This window comes from Doryrhamphus excisus, linkage group LG23, assembly GCF_037039965.1.
Source record: "Doryrhamphus excisus strain RoL-2023G ecotype Guam linkage group LG23, RoL_Dexc_Guam_v1.1, whole genome shotgun sequence".
NCBI classification, from domain to species: Eukaryota; Metazoa; Chordata; class Actinopteri; order Syngnathiformes; family Syngnathidae; genus Doryrhamphus; species Doryrhamphus excisus.
In genome coordinates this window covers 4,809,473-4,823,926 of record NC_136379.1, presented here as the reverse complement: position 1 = coordinate 4,823,926, position 14,454 = coordinate 4,809,473, and the positions used below count along the sequence as shown (strand labels likewise).

General features: G+C 41.0%; 2 protein-coding genes across 2 annotated transcripts; both read left to right on the top strand.

The window, feature by feature from the left end:
* Positions 1–820: 820 nt before the first annotated feature.
* On the top strand, positions 821–3,376 carry LOC131114538 (transmembrane emp24 domain-containing protein 11). The gene is made up of 5 exons (XM_058064329.2): positions 821–1,087; positions 1,234–1,325; positions 2,698–2,823; positions 2,905–3,051; positions 3,121–3,376. The coding sequence occupies exons 1-5, from the start codon at positions 958–960 to the stop codon at positions 3,268–3,270; spliced, it is 645 nt and encodes a 214-aa protein (XP_057920312.2). The 5' UTR covers positions 821–957; the 3' UTR covers positions 3,271–3,376.
* A 781-nt stretch (positions 3,377–4,157) lies between these two features.
* Positions 4,158–11,896, top strand: rnf212 (ring finger protein 212). The gene is made up of 13 exons (XM_058064328.2): positions 4,158–4,264; positions 4,438–4,561; positions 4,887–4,948; positions 5,032–5,106; positions 5,206–5,262; positions 5,340–5,398; positions 5,950–6,003; positions 7,772–7,830; positions 9,387–9,447; positions 10,029–10,068; positions 10,136–10,190; positions 11,537–11,606; positions 11,683–11,896. The coding sequence occupies exons 2-13, from the start codon at positions 4,453–4,455 to the stop codon at positions 11,801–11,803; spliced, it is 822 nt and encodes a 273-aa protein (XP_057920311.2). The 5' UTR covers positions 4,158–4,264; positions 4,438–4,452; the 3' UTR covers positions 11,804–11,896.
* The last annotated feature ends 2,558 nt before the right edge of the window (positions 11,897–14,454 follow it).

The window sequence follows — 14,454 nt, the reverse complement described above, 5'->3', positions numbered from 1 at the left end:
AATGTGGAAGGAAGCCGGAGTACCCGGAGAAAACCCACGCATGCACAGGGAGAACATGCAAACTCCACACAGAGATGGCCAAGGGTGGAATTGAACCCTTGCTAACCACTCGACCGCCGTGCAGGAACATTAAACACAGTGGCAGGCTAATCCAGGCATATAGCATGGTCTACATCGCCAAATGATGATAATTTCACGGTATCTCATCGTCCTTGAGAAAAAATTAATAGTAAAAAGCCAGATTTTAACAACCGAACGTTACTTTGTTTTTATTTGGTGTTAATTATTAGTTGTCTAATACGTCACTTTCTCTGTTTCCACAAAGTCTTGGCTCATTTGCATACTAACAGTGATTGGATGAAGGGGCGATCTGGGCTATGAAGAAACTGAGTTGAACTGTCTTGTGCTTTTTCCGGCTGAGTTTTCACTTATAAAATGTTAATTTGAGGGGCAAGCCATTTATTTAGGGGAGCGTCTAGGGGAGCGCCACACTGAAATTAGAGCCCAATAACAGAAAAAGAACTTTATCATTTTGCCAGTCTCAATATTCATGTGTGTCTGTTTCCCTCATCTCTCGCCTCCAAACAGGCAGTTCGCTCTGTGCATTCCTTTCAGCACCTTGGTGCGTTTGTTCCACTGAACAACGGCATGAATAAAGTGAGTCGTTTTGTCAGTCAGTTTGTAAAGGCGTGGATATATATTAAAATATTCAAAAAAAAAAACACAAACATACATGTGTCACATTGCTGCTTGCTATCTTGGTGTTGTCACACGCAGCAACACCTGTCAGTTTTCTCACAGCGTCCAGCATACACGCACACGTGTTATTGTAGTCTGTGGAAACCGCTTTTGGATTTCACATTTGCAGAAGATTTGCATTTGACTGCCTTTTATTGGACCCCGCGGTCAAACATTCTGTCAGCGTGTTGGGCTTTAATAGGCCTTTAAGGAGCGACGATGACGCTGCGGCAGGCCGGGTTTCTTCTGCAGTCTTACCTAATGTTGGCATCGGCCATGTATTTTGATCTGGGCGAGCAGGAGGAAAGATGCATCATTGAGGAGATTCCTGAAGACATGCTGGTGACAGGTGAGCCCTGGAGAAGGAATACAGACTGGACTGAGCATTCATAGAAGTGCCCCTTCAGCAAACTCTGCAGAACACTTTAGAACGAGTCTTATAAAAGTCTATGACTTATGGCGTGCGACTCAGGTGAGCATACCTTTTATCCTTAGGACATTTCCTGCTGGCGCCGTGGGACTCAAAGTCGTCCACCCACTCTCCCCACCTCGGTGTCACTGTGACGGTCAAAGACCCAAACCACGAGGTAAAGAAACTCCGTAAATACATACAAAAGAAACCTCTTTGTAAGTCAAACACAATTTGACGCTGGTCAACTTCATTCATTCATTCATTCATTTTCTACCGCTTTTTCCTCACGAGGGTCGCTGGGGGGTGCTGGAGCCTATCCCAGCTGTCTTTGGGCGAGAGGCGGGGTACACCCTGGACTGGTGGCCAGCCAATCACAGGGCACATATAGACAAACAACCATTCACACTCACATTCATACCTATGGACAATTTGGAGTGGCCAATTAACCTAGCATGTTTTTGGAATGTGGGAGGAAACCGGAGTACCCGGAGAAAACCCACGCATGCACGGGGAGAACATGCAGACTCCACACAGAGATGGCCGAGGGTGGAGCTGGTCAACTTTTTATACTGACTGGGATACAAGTGTAAAAAGAAGTGATGTACAAGAGGATTGCTACTTTTATTATAATTTTTATTATCATTATCTTCGCCAGGCTGCATGGCAGTCGAGTGGTTGGCACGCAGCATCACAGCTAGGAGACCCGAGTTCAATTCCAACCTCGGCTATCTCTGTGTGTCTCTGTGTGAATTTACATGTTCTCCCTGTGCATGCGTGGGTTTTCTCCGGGTACTCCGGTTTCCTCCCACATTCCAAAAACATGATAGGTTAATTGGCGACTCCAAATTGTCCATAGGTATGAATGTGAGTGTGAATGGTTGTTTGTCTATATGTGCCCTGTGATTGGCTGGCGACCAGTCCAGGGTGTACCCCGCTTCTCGCCCGAAGACAGCTGGGGTAGGCTCCAGCATCCAGTATAAGCGGTAGAAAATTAATTTATGAATTATCTTCGCCAATTTTGTACTGAGCAGCCAGAGCATAGAAGAATATACCAATGTGTCTTTCTGCAACACAGTAATTCAATTCCCTTTTCGAAACCATCATCACACGGGTACGCTTTTGAAGTGATATCACAAAAAAGCAAAAGAAAAACAAAAACATTTCAACCGTATGCAAAATCATACGGTTGAAGTGTGAAATGCAGCTAGCAAACTTTATTTTTTTGTTCAACATGAAAGAAGAGCCCACAAACCGCAACAAAACGGTTTTTCTTACTGTCTGAACCGTTCGGGTGGCAGTACCCCGGTGAATTATTGTATGTAGCAACCCCCCAGTAGAGAAAAGTAAAGACTGGCAATTCTATAAGGGGGTTCAACATTTGGATTTTTCGTGCAACAATCTATCCTCAAATATTTGGTCAAATTGTACAAACACAAGGAGATTCAACTTTATTTGTTCCACTGTATTGTCTTAAAACGTCTTCTATTTTTATCATTTACTGTTATTTTATTAGTTGTTTGCTTTTAACGCACTGTACCTCTCGCCAGCTTTTGATGACCAAACGCTTCGGCATCGTCGCTAAATTCAGCTTCACGGCCCAAATGTCCGGTCAGCACTTCCTCTGCTTTCAAACCAACTCCTCAAGGTTCTCCGTCTTTGCTGGAGAACGTCTGGTGAGACCTGCAGAGACAGAAACAAACACAATTGCAAGGATTTCTTCTCACGTTTCTTCTTCTTCTTCTTACACATGACAGAAGTTACACTTACACGTCCAGATCGGAGAGCACACCATTAATCCACAAGCCGACAAAACCAAAGAAAACTTGGAGACGCTGGAAAACGGTCTCCAGCATCTTATTGATCAGATGGTGTACATCACCAAGCAGCAGGACTACCAGATGGTGAGATATTTCACCAAAAAACGGTTCAAGCAATAAACAGAGTGACATGAACGTGTCTGTGTTCTTCAGGAAAAAGAGGAGATGTTTCGTCAGATCAGCGAGGACACCAACAGTAAAGTGCTGTGGTGGGCCGTGGTGCAGATCTTCATCCTGCTCTCTGTTGGTTTCTGGCAGATGAAACGACTCAAAGACTTCTTCATCGCCAAGAAACTTGTCTGATTAACACATTATTATGGGAATACACTATTTACTTTTATACAGTACATCCTTCTTTTCGGCCCTTCATCACTGAATAATCCATGTATCCGTTGTTACACATTGTATCTTTAATTCTAAATTCTAAATCTCAACATGTAAATGATATGGTGCTAATTAATTATTAGCATTAGGTCAGGAAAAAGGGTAGGATTAAAAAACATGTGTTTCTTCCTACTCCTTTTCTGACATGTTGAATTGTGCCAATGTGATGTTCCTTCATAATAATAATAATGAACCAAATGGGCTGCACCGTAGACTAGTGGTTGGTACACAGGCCTCACAGCTAGGAGACCCGAGTTCAATTCCTCCCTCGGCCATCTCTGTGTACGTGCAAAAACGTGCTAGGTTAATTTGCGAATTCAAATTGTCCATAGGTATGAATGTGAGTGTGAATGGTTGTTTGTCTAAATGTGCCCTGTGATTGGCTGCGGTGTACCCCGCCTCTCGCCCGAAGACAGTTGGGATAGGCTCCAGCACCCCCCGCGAGGCTCGTGAGGATAAGCGGTAGAAAATAAATGAATGGCCACAGACACCTAGAGATGGTCTTTGAGGTGATAATGTGAAAATATTAACTAATATAACTTTTATGTGACCAAATAAACAATCCGTGTTGGTTAAACCCATGTTAACTGACTGTAGTCTTTTGTACCGGACATAGTAAAATACATTGACAGCAACAATTCCATATACTTACGCATGTGTCAGTAGACGACAGCTCGTCGCTAAGCTAGCTTTTTCAAGGTGGTATAAATTCGTGTTCAAATCATATAAATAAATGTGGTGACGATAAAGTTAATTTAAAAGAAAAATACAAAATACAGAAAATGAATACTAGAGTCAACCCAGTCAGCTTATCTTCGATGGGGCCGAGAGATGCTAACGGCGATTTTAGCTAACTCACATTAGCTTCACTTGCTAGCTGACAACACCTGATGGAATTGGGTCAAAATAAAAGGTAAGTCTGAGCTCATTAAATAAACAACATTCTGGGCAAATAAAATGATCCACACTAATATAGTGGACCGTTAAATTAAGCTTATGTTGTTTAGCTGAAGTAGCGTTAGGCATTAGCAATATTTCAAGCTAGCTGAAGAAAGAAATCTTACAAATCACTCCATCTTTTTGCAGGGGATTAAAAAAGAAATGTCTCACTGGATCTGCTGCAACTCCTGCTTTCTTCCGCCCTCTTACGAGCGCAGACTGGCACTAACGACGTGTGGACATATTATATGCAGTATTTGCTACCACAAAGGTATAATAAGTTTATTTTTAAAAAGACAATTGAGCCAACAGAGACCTCTATTGGGCTTCATCTTATACTACAGAGGGCTCGATTTCCACATTGTTGAATGAACAGTAAAGTGAGCATGATTGTTTGTAAGGACACAATTTGAGGGTTAAAGTCCACCAAAGGGTCACCTGACATAATAATAATTAATTCAGTCACATTCACACCTGTGGACCATCTCAGCATGCATGTTTTTGGGAAGTACCCCAAGCACATTCTAACCCGGATCTCCAGACTGTGCTGACCACTGCTCCACCTGTACTATATTATTATTATATTTGTCTTTCAGGTAAACGAAGCGAGTGTTTAATATGCAGCAACAAATGTCAAGTGTCACCTCTCACTGACCAAGCAAGTATATTATTGTTGATTCTACCTACAAATATGACTATACAGAATAGTAAATGTGTTTTTTATTCTTGCTTTTTTTCCAGAGCAGCCCTGAAGTGAAGGCCTTGTTCTCCAACATCAACGTTGTGGCAAAAAAACATGTTTCAGAAATCAGCAAGGTTTGATCGCTGCTTTCACGTCTTATGTTAATATTTGTGATATCTATAGTACAATGCATGTTAGTTACACTTGTACTATGTTGTCTGCCTTCACTGCAGGTGTTAATGTTCCAGGCAAGACATCAGAAAAGGCTGCTTGCACACTACCAGAAAAAGGTGAGAGACATCGCTTCACAGCTTTCATGCATCTGGTGATTTTGCTGATGTAATTTTTTTTTTTTTTTTAATAACAGAATGAGAAGCTAGAGGAGGTCCTTGTCAAGACAAAGCAGGAAATGCAGCAAATGGCCAAGTGAGCCAGGTTCATTGAGAGAATGTTAAAAAAAATTATCCTTAGACCAGCAATGAACGGGCCTTTAATTGGCATTGGCATCGACCATCAAAGTTTGTCGCCATGCCCTGCCCCGGTGACCGGGCTCCCAACTCCCTTGATATCATTTAGCCAGCTTCTCCTTTATAATTCCGGGCCAGTTCCTCAGCCTTCACACATTCATCCTCACGCCACTAGTGGTCTCTTTTTCACCAAGCTTCTTCATATTGTAGTTGTAGTCCATCCCTGTCTTGTATAAGTCCATGATGTTGTCCCTCGCATCGTATCCACATAATGAGTTAAGATCAAGAGTACTTTCTTACAGGGAAAGGTCTCATTTGTGTTTCACATGATCATAACTCGGTGGAGGTCAGAATGCTTGTTGGTTGGTAGGATCACATGCTTATTTCCTGCAATCCACTCATATCTTTGTCAGGGGGTAAACATACAAATCAGTAATCAAATATCTTCCCCACGGCACCTTTGGGATTAAAACATAAATATTTAAAACAATTTATTTCTCTGCACTACAGGAAGCTGCACGAACAGAGTGCCTACATTGCAAAACTGGAATATTCCCTTCAAAGGTAAGAGAGTAACAACAATATTGTGGTCATGATTAACAGGCCTTGTCATCATTATTGTCACTATTATGTTATCATTATTGAGTGTATGAAGTGTTTGTTTTGTGACATGGACCTGTCACCGTGTTGGTTTAGCTCAGTACTTTTCAAATAGTGTTGTGGGGCCCCCACAGGGAATTGTTGGGTGGGCCTGAGAGACTTTCATTTAAATGCAGACCTACCAACATGTATAAATTTACTATAATATATATAATATTCAACATGCAATTTTACTCTTTAATATATTATATGCTCTCCATTTTGTTGTACTGTCTTTTCCTGGTTTCATTTTACAGTTCAGTCTGTACAGTCCAGATAAATGTATTAATTAGTAGTTTCTCTAGTATTTCAAATAAGGGGGATTCTGTCCCTTAGGGGGTCATGATAGAAAATAATTGAGAAGCACTGGTTTAGCTAAGGGTGGCACGGCGGACGAGTGGTTAGTGCGCAGACCTCACAGCTAGGAGACCAGGGTTCAATTCCATCTCTGTGTGGAATTTGCATGTTCTCCCCGTGCATGCGTGGGTTTTTTCCGGGTACTCCGGTTTCCTCCTACATTCCAAAAACATGCTAGGTTAATTGGCGACTCCAAATTGTCCATAGGTATGAATGTGAGTGTGAATGGTTGTTTGTCTATATGTGCCCTGTGATTGGCTGGCCACCAGTCCAGGGTGTACCCTGCCTCTCGCCCAAAGAGAGCTGGGATAGGCTCCAGCACCCCCCGCAACCCTTGTGAGGAAAAAGCGGTAGAAAATGAATGAATGAATGAATGATTTAGCTAATGTTAGTCATAGCTTCTCTACTAATTTTTCAAGGAGCAAATTGTTCCCTTCTCCGCCGCTAGGTGTCACCCTTGGTACATTTACCAATCAGTGGCGAGTCACAGTCGGGGCGCTGTTTAGAACGTCTAGTATCTGCATTTCTACTTTTTATTACTTCATTTGATTATTATAATTGTTACGATATAACAACTTATTTAGTTAAATATTTAAAAACTGTTGCTCTTGGGTGAAGTGGAAATTATACCTTAAGTTTGACATCTGCTCCATTCTGAAAGGCCTCAAGTCGTCCTAAAGCCAGAGTGTTTAATCAGCTAAGTCAATGTTCTGCATATGCCTTCAAGCTGAGGTCACCAAGGTTGCCAGTTGAGTCTACCAGTCATATGCTAGGATGTGACTGATAACATAACTATGACCGTCCTCCCGAATGAGTTTTACATAACGTTTACAAGTAAAGTCTTGTGGCAGTGCATCAAATGACCTTGTGCGTACAGTACGGGAGCTCTGGTTGGGTCCATGACAGTGTAGTCTTTGTATGGCAGACGGGTAATCTCTGCAGGCATCTGCCCACTTTGTCTATTTGGAACACTGCAGGGGTCATCGTGTTGCCACCACCACTCTCTCTCTCCCCTCCTCTCTCTCTTCTTGCTGAACATCTCCAGAACTGCAATCAGAGAAATAAGATCAATCTAAAAGTTTTTCTTAGGGTATCATTTTTTAAAGTTGGTGTCATGGACGTGGTGACCTCAGTGCAAGTCATGTGACCACACCCTGGTTAAATAAAGTCAACACATATCACTTACAGACTTTTGTCCTCTTAACCCCTGAAGTTATTAATTGTCTGCCTTCAGGGCGCATGTAGGCTATCTTGTTTCTGGCCCTCATACCCACAACTTAAGTTTGTTTGTGTATTCATACTGATGCATATTGTTTATCCTCTGGCTCTCTTTCAGTTCATTATCCACGTCTCAGATGAGCCACAGCTCCCAAACCTCACATGGACGAAAAGCAGGTAAACACCACCGCCGTCACGACGATCATACAATCTAATGACATCCAAACGCTGTCCTACTGTGTACAACACATTCATATAATATAGTTTGGTTCTTAACAAGGACCACCCACATGCAGTAAAAACCACAAGTGAAGAGTGAGACCACACCAACAAAACATGTTCCTGTCACACTAATGACAGGTGTTAATTATAATAATTATTATTATTGCAATTACCAAACACTTTAACTTGTCAGCATGCGACGGTAATACAAATACAGCTGTTGCTTTGTGTGTCTCTTTTCGTGGGGACAGTTAAAGTAGTTTTTGGTTTGTGTCATACGAAATTACATCATGCTTTTAACCTTTTTTAACAACACAACATGAAGTTATCGACTTTAGGAATGTTGGATTTCAACACTAGACATGCGTCTGTGCATCTTATAACATGCACAGGCAATTAAAAAAAACATTCATCATGTTTCGTGGGCTACATATCAGTGTTTTGTCATTTTAAAGATAATGTACATAAAATTGCACTTTTGATATCTCACTATAAAAAAAATAATAAAAAGTAAAAAATAGTATAAATAATAGTTATAATAGTATAAATAAAAATAGTTGCTGATATAGTTAATCTTCAAACAGCTAAAATAATGCATAAGGCTAAAAATAACCAATTAGCTAAAAATGTCATCCAGTACTTCTCTACAAGAGAGGAGAAATATGATCTCAGGGAAGAAGTACATTTGAAACACTTCTATGCTAGGACTACGTTATGCTAGCCATAGCATTTCAGTATGTGGAATCAAACTATGGAATGGATTGAGTAAGGAAATCAAACAATGCACAACGATGAGCCAATTCAAGAAACAATACAAGCAGTTGATGTTTGCTAAATACAAGGATGAAGAGTCTTGAACCAGTCATGATGTGCTATACATATCACTATATTGACACTTACTATGGTACCCATTACGGCATTGGATGATCATATCACCTCCTACTTCGGTACCTGACAAAAAAAAAAGAAAAAAAAATAAATAAACTTTAACTATATTAGGAAAGCAGGAAGTGATTTTTTTTTAATATAAATTAAAAAAAAAATTAATAAATAAAAAAAAAAACCTTAAACTATATTAGGAAAGCAGGAAGTGAACAAATGTAACAGTTACTGATTGTAAAAGTACCAGATGGAGGGGTAGGATTTAATAAGCTTTGCTTCTTCCTACTCCTTTTGGACATGTGGAACTGTGAACTGATTATGTGATGCATTCAATTGTAATCTGATGCATGTTCAAATGAAATAAAGCCATTACCATAAATAGCAGAGTTACGATGCCATATACTCTACAGACTTGTAATGACAATCTACCCAGGCAGTCCCATTATAATGTGTTTGTGAGCTAGGGTGAGCATCTAGCACCAAGTGTAAAAAAAAAAAAAAATTTTAAAATTATAGTAGCACCAAATCTATTTGTGGCAGTCAATATGTAATCGTGACAGGCCGCCACAAATAAATGCAAGTATAGGATACACTGAACAGTAAGAAAGTGATTGTTCTTTGGCCTCCAGTGTTGCAGATGCCATTCAACTCCCCCGTGTCCTTCTCCAGACATTCCTCGTCCAGCAACATGTAAGTACCATACCTTGGGTACGTAGGAGCTATTTGACAGTACAAATACACACAATCTCGGGCTCAACCTCATGTCTTATGTTAGCTTTAGCCACTGTAGATCTTTGCTCTGCCCTGGGGCTATCCACATACACAGACACACACACACACCTGAACAAGCGCAGCTTTGCTTGGCTTTAGTCATGAATCCCTCTTGGGTTTCCAGACCTCATTGACTCAGGCCTGATTGGCTTGCCAAGTTTTAATAGTGTAAATGTTATCTTATCCTCTGTGACTTTAGATTGTGGCGCTGACTGATGGCAGATATTATATCAGCCCCTTTCTGCTATTTCTGCGAAATAATTCCTCGCCGACAATAGGCTTATTTTTGTTGCTTTACATAATATTTATTTTAATTACTTACTCATATTGGGTTTTCTCACTTTTGGTGTGTTTCCAGACTGGCAAAGTCCATATATATCATCAGCATAGGCATCAAAACACGTTAATAAATACATTTTGTCAATGTACAAGTAAGGGTTGTGGAAGACTAAATTCAGTAACATTATTATTTGTTCTGTAAATGTTGTCTTGTCTGGCAGTGCTGACCGCATGGAAGTGGATGAACGGATATTCAAGAAAGTAAGTCTTTATATTTCACGTCACGTTGTGTTATGTAATTGACTGACATATTCTCTGTTTGTGTCAGCCTGTGAACGTCCCCAGACTGTCACTGATCAGCCCTCCACACAATGGACGCATGGGTTTGTACTTCTTGTGTTAAGTGTATCACTATGTTCTTAAGCATCTAAAACAGGGGTCTCAAACTCAAATGCGGCCCGCGAGACGCTAGTTTGAGGCCCCCACCTTGATACCAAAATGTTGAAATGACAGCTTAAAGCTGTGTGCACACCGGACACAATTAACATGATTTTGCCCCACCCATACTGTTACCCTACCCTGTTACCCCGCCCTGTTTTGCTTTGGATTAGCAATGAAGCTAAAGGCTTATGACGCTGGGTACAAATAAATGCAGGAAATGATTTGGAATAAAAGGGAAAATACACGTCAAGATAAAGCATCTCATCAAACATGTTGTTAAAGTTACGACGCTGCTCCCAGATGGAACTGAGTACGATGCTAACTTGCTAATTGGGTCAAATGATTAAGTTTCATTAATGTTCATGTTAAAGGTTAAATAACTGTTAATACTGTACATTTGAATCTGAAAAAAAATATTTCTCTACCAACTGTATGTGGTTTCTTATGTTTTTCTTATTTGCTGTTTTTTTATTATTTATTACTGATTGATTGATTTATTGTCTTTATTCTTAATTTGTTTATTTTTTTTAATCTTGAGAACAGTGGAATGTTTTATCAGATATTTTGGTGTGGAAAACCGGAACCAAAGTACTGAAAAAGTGTAGGGTATAGCAGAAGCAAAAGTATTGAAGACAGTTTTTTTTATTGATTTTTTCCCCAGTTTTTAATAAATGCGTTTTGGAAAACCTGATGGGGCCCGGCTTCACCCAGAACCTAGCTCCGGTGGCCCCCAGGTAAATTGAGTTTGAGACCGCTGATCTAAAATCTCCGAATGAAGCACCATACCGACTCTAAAACGATGCCGCCATCACGAACCAGACCTTTCAGAATCACAACATAATTTCCCATGATTAAAATCTCGAGTGTGTAATCGCTCTTCCATGCAAGGATGCACCTGGTGGCGACTTACTCATTGCTAGCCATCCCAAAATGCGTTATGTTACGTCGCCAAGTCCACTAGCGGCCCCCAAAATGGTTGTAATGTGTCCTCCCGTTCTCAAGGATCTTCCCATGTGAACTTGCCAAGTCATTTCCCCGTAGTCCGCTACGAAGAAACAGGCGATATTTCAACGAAGTACAGTGTCAGACACAAGCTTAAATCTTTTAGCGTCTTTAGCGAGCTAACCTCGGTAAATACTTGGGGGTGTCACAAGAGACCCAACTCGGGAGACGGATGATGCACAAGATATTTTTTTCTCTTCACCCCAAGTAAATACAGTAGCATTAGTACAGTAAGCCTTTCTTTCTGCTCTGGTTGGTCTGATTTTGTTATGTTTTTTATCCATAGGCACTGTTCCTCACAGGACGTCCAGCCAGATATCACTGGCCAACCACTCCACGTTCTCAGCCACAGTCAGGTGATGACCGTCTTTTTGCGATCCATTAACTTCATTCATCAGAAGAACAGTCCTGATTTCAAGTCTCCTCTTCTAGTCGCTGTCAAAGAACACAAATGAGCCCAAACGTCTCCCCTGGTTGGAATTCTCCCATCTTCAGGACTTCCCAGCCTTTCAGAAACTTATCTTTATCCTCCCCAATGCACTTTCCGCCATAGCAGGTGGACGCACAAGATCACATCCACATGCATGCTATCAGTGTTAGTCCGTGTTTAGCAAAGGCGATTCATTAAAGACGACACAGAACACATCAACATAGCATGTTGATGCCTGAGTGCAGGGGTCTCAAACTCAATTTACCTGGGGGCCACTGGAGCTGGGGTCTGGGTGAGACTGGGCCGCATCAGGTTTTCAAAAAAAAACCGCATTTATTAAAAACAAAAAAAATTTAAAAACTTAATTTTGGTTCAAATTTTCTACAAGAAAATCTCTGATAAAACATTCCACTGTTCTCAAATATCTTACTTTTTATTTTTCTACACAAAATAAGATGAAAAATAAATAAACAAATCAAGAAAAGAAAATCAATCAATCAGTAATAAATAAATATAATAATAATAATAAAATGGCAAATAATAAAAACTTAAGAAACCACATATAGTTGGTGGGTAGACAAATTATTTTTTTTCAGATTAAAATGAACAAAGCATTATTAGAGCCCTGTAGACATGACAAAACACGACTATAGTCACATTTATACTCTTTTTATTTACAACATATTGCGCAACTGCAGGGTCTTGAGACACATGCTAACTCGCAAACTAGAGAGCTAGCGACCTAAACGGTAGCCTTCAAGTTATTTCCTTTAAACTTAAATCGCCAAAAACTTACCACTTCCACATGGATAGGGAGGATAACTATTAACAGTTATTTAACCTTTAACATGAACATTAATCAAACGTAATAATTTTTTCTGGGTACATGATACCATACAGCATCCATATCAAACTTGCGCGGTTCGCACTAACATTAAACTTTCATATCAAGGCGGGGGCCTCAAACTAGTGTCCTGCGGGCCACATTTGGCCCGCGGGCCGCGTGTTTGAGACCCCTGCCTTAGTGTGTATGAACTAAGGTGTGCTGTAAGTGTGCGCTGTATGTTTCCCAATAGTTTGACTTTCCCAGAGAAGCTTCACGAGAGAAGAAACCACCAGCAGCACCTGCTCTATTCATGCAGATAAACTGGGATTACGTGAACAAAACCTGCATTTTACCAGCTTCGACAAAGACATCCAGACGTCAAAGTGGTGCTGAATGGAGAGGCAGTAGTTAACTCCCATTGTGTGTATGTGTGTGTGTGTGTGTTGGAGAGAGAGATAGACCTCACTTCTACAGTAAATATGTTAAGGTGAGAGCTACATGTGAAGGCAAAGAGCAAAAGTGTAACTTCTTGGAAACATGATATCACATGAAGTCATGGCAGGAAGGAAAAGATGATGGCGGCGGGGACAGTTTTGATGCGCTCAGACACGTCCACCAGTCCTCTTTCTTTTTTCTATTGTCCTCACTTGTCAGTCTGCTGAATGCCGTCTATTGAAAGAGGCTCAGGTGTGTGTGTGTGTGTTCCAGGCCTATGCACGCCACTGTGAGGCTTTTACTGACATGTTATTGCTGTGTGTGTGCGTGTGTGTGTGTGTGCGTGCGCTTAAATTAACACTATTGTGGAGAGGCAGCAGGCCTGATCCTCCTCTTCTGCGCTCTGCTGGCATTGAGCTTGTTTCCTGTTTTTTAAGGTCCACTTAAAGGAGCACACCCCCCCTCACATCTCGCCCCAAGCAGAGTTGCAAGAAGTGACAATGGGAAATAGTACCGGTACTTTTTTAACCATTTATACCAAAAGTAACACTCACTATAACGCTCTATTAACTAGAGAAGAGCATCCTGGCCGCACATTCAGGAGATCCATATCTCTGTTTGCATGTTCTCCCATGTTTGCATGTGTTTTTTTGTCTGGCTACTCTGACTTCCTCCAACATTCCAAAACTATGCATGTTAGGTTGATCGTCCATAGGTGTGAATTTTTTCACTTTTCAAAAATAGTGTTCCAATATCTATATGGAAAATGTGGATAAGTGCACCGTTCTGGGAAGTCGAATGGTTATCATGTATGGAATTATTTGAATTGTTTGAGAAATGCAGAACATGCAACACTGGTCCATTCCGTTTCTATGGGAATTTAGCTGCACAAAAAGTGTTATGAAAAAAGTGGGAAATTTGGGGATGTGGAAAATTGTCAGTCTGGATGTTTTGATGCTGGAATGGCTTGAATGGGTTGAAAAATGCCAACATTTTATTTAGTATTTTTGGTCTGGACATTTTCAGGGGAGGCGGCACAGCAGTCGAGTGGTTAGTGCACAGACCTCACAGCTAGGAGACCAGGGTTCAATTCCACCCTCGGCCATCTCTGTGTGGAGTTTGCATGTTCTCCCCGTGCATGCGTGGGTTTTCACCGGGTACTCCGGTTTCCTCCCACATTCCAAAAACATGCTAGGTTAATTGGCCACTCCAAATTGTCCATAGGTATGAATGTTAGTGTGAATGGTTGTTTGTCTATATGTGCCCTGTGATTGGCTGGCGACCAGTCCAGGGTGTACCCCAACTCTCGCCCGAAGATAGCTGGGATAGGCTCCAGCACCTCCCGCGACCCTCGTGAGTGGTAGAAAATGAATGAATGAATGAATGATGTCATTTTCAGGGGAAAACGGGAATTTGGTGAAATGAATAGCCGGTATGATTTGAACGAGCTGAAAGTTTTGGTGTTGGAATGATTTTAATCACTTGAGAAGTGTGGAAGTGGTAAAATTCTCAA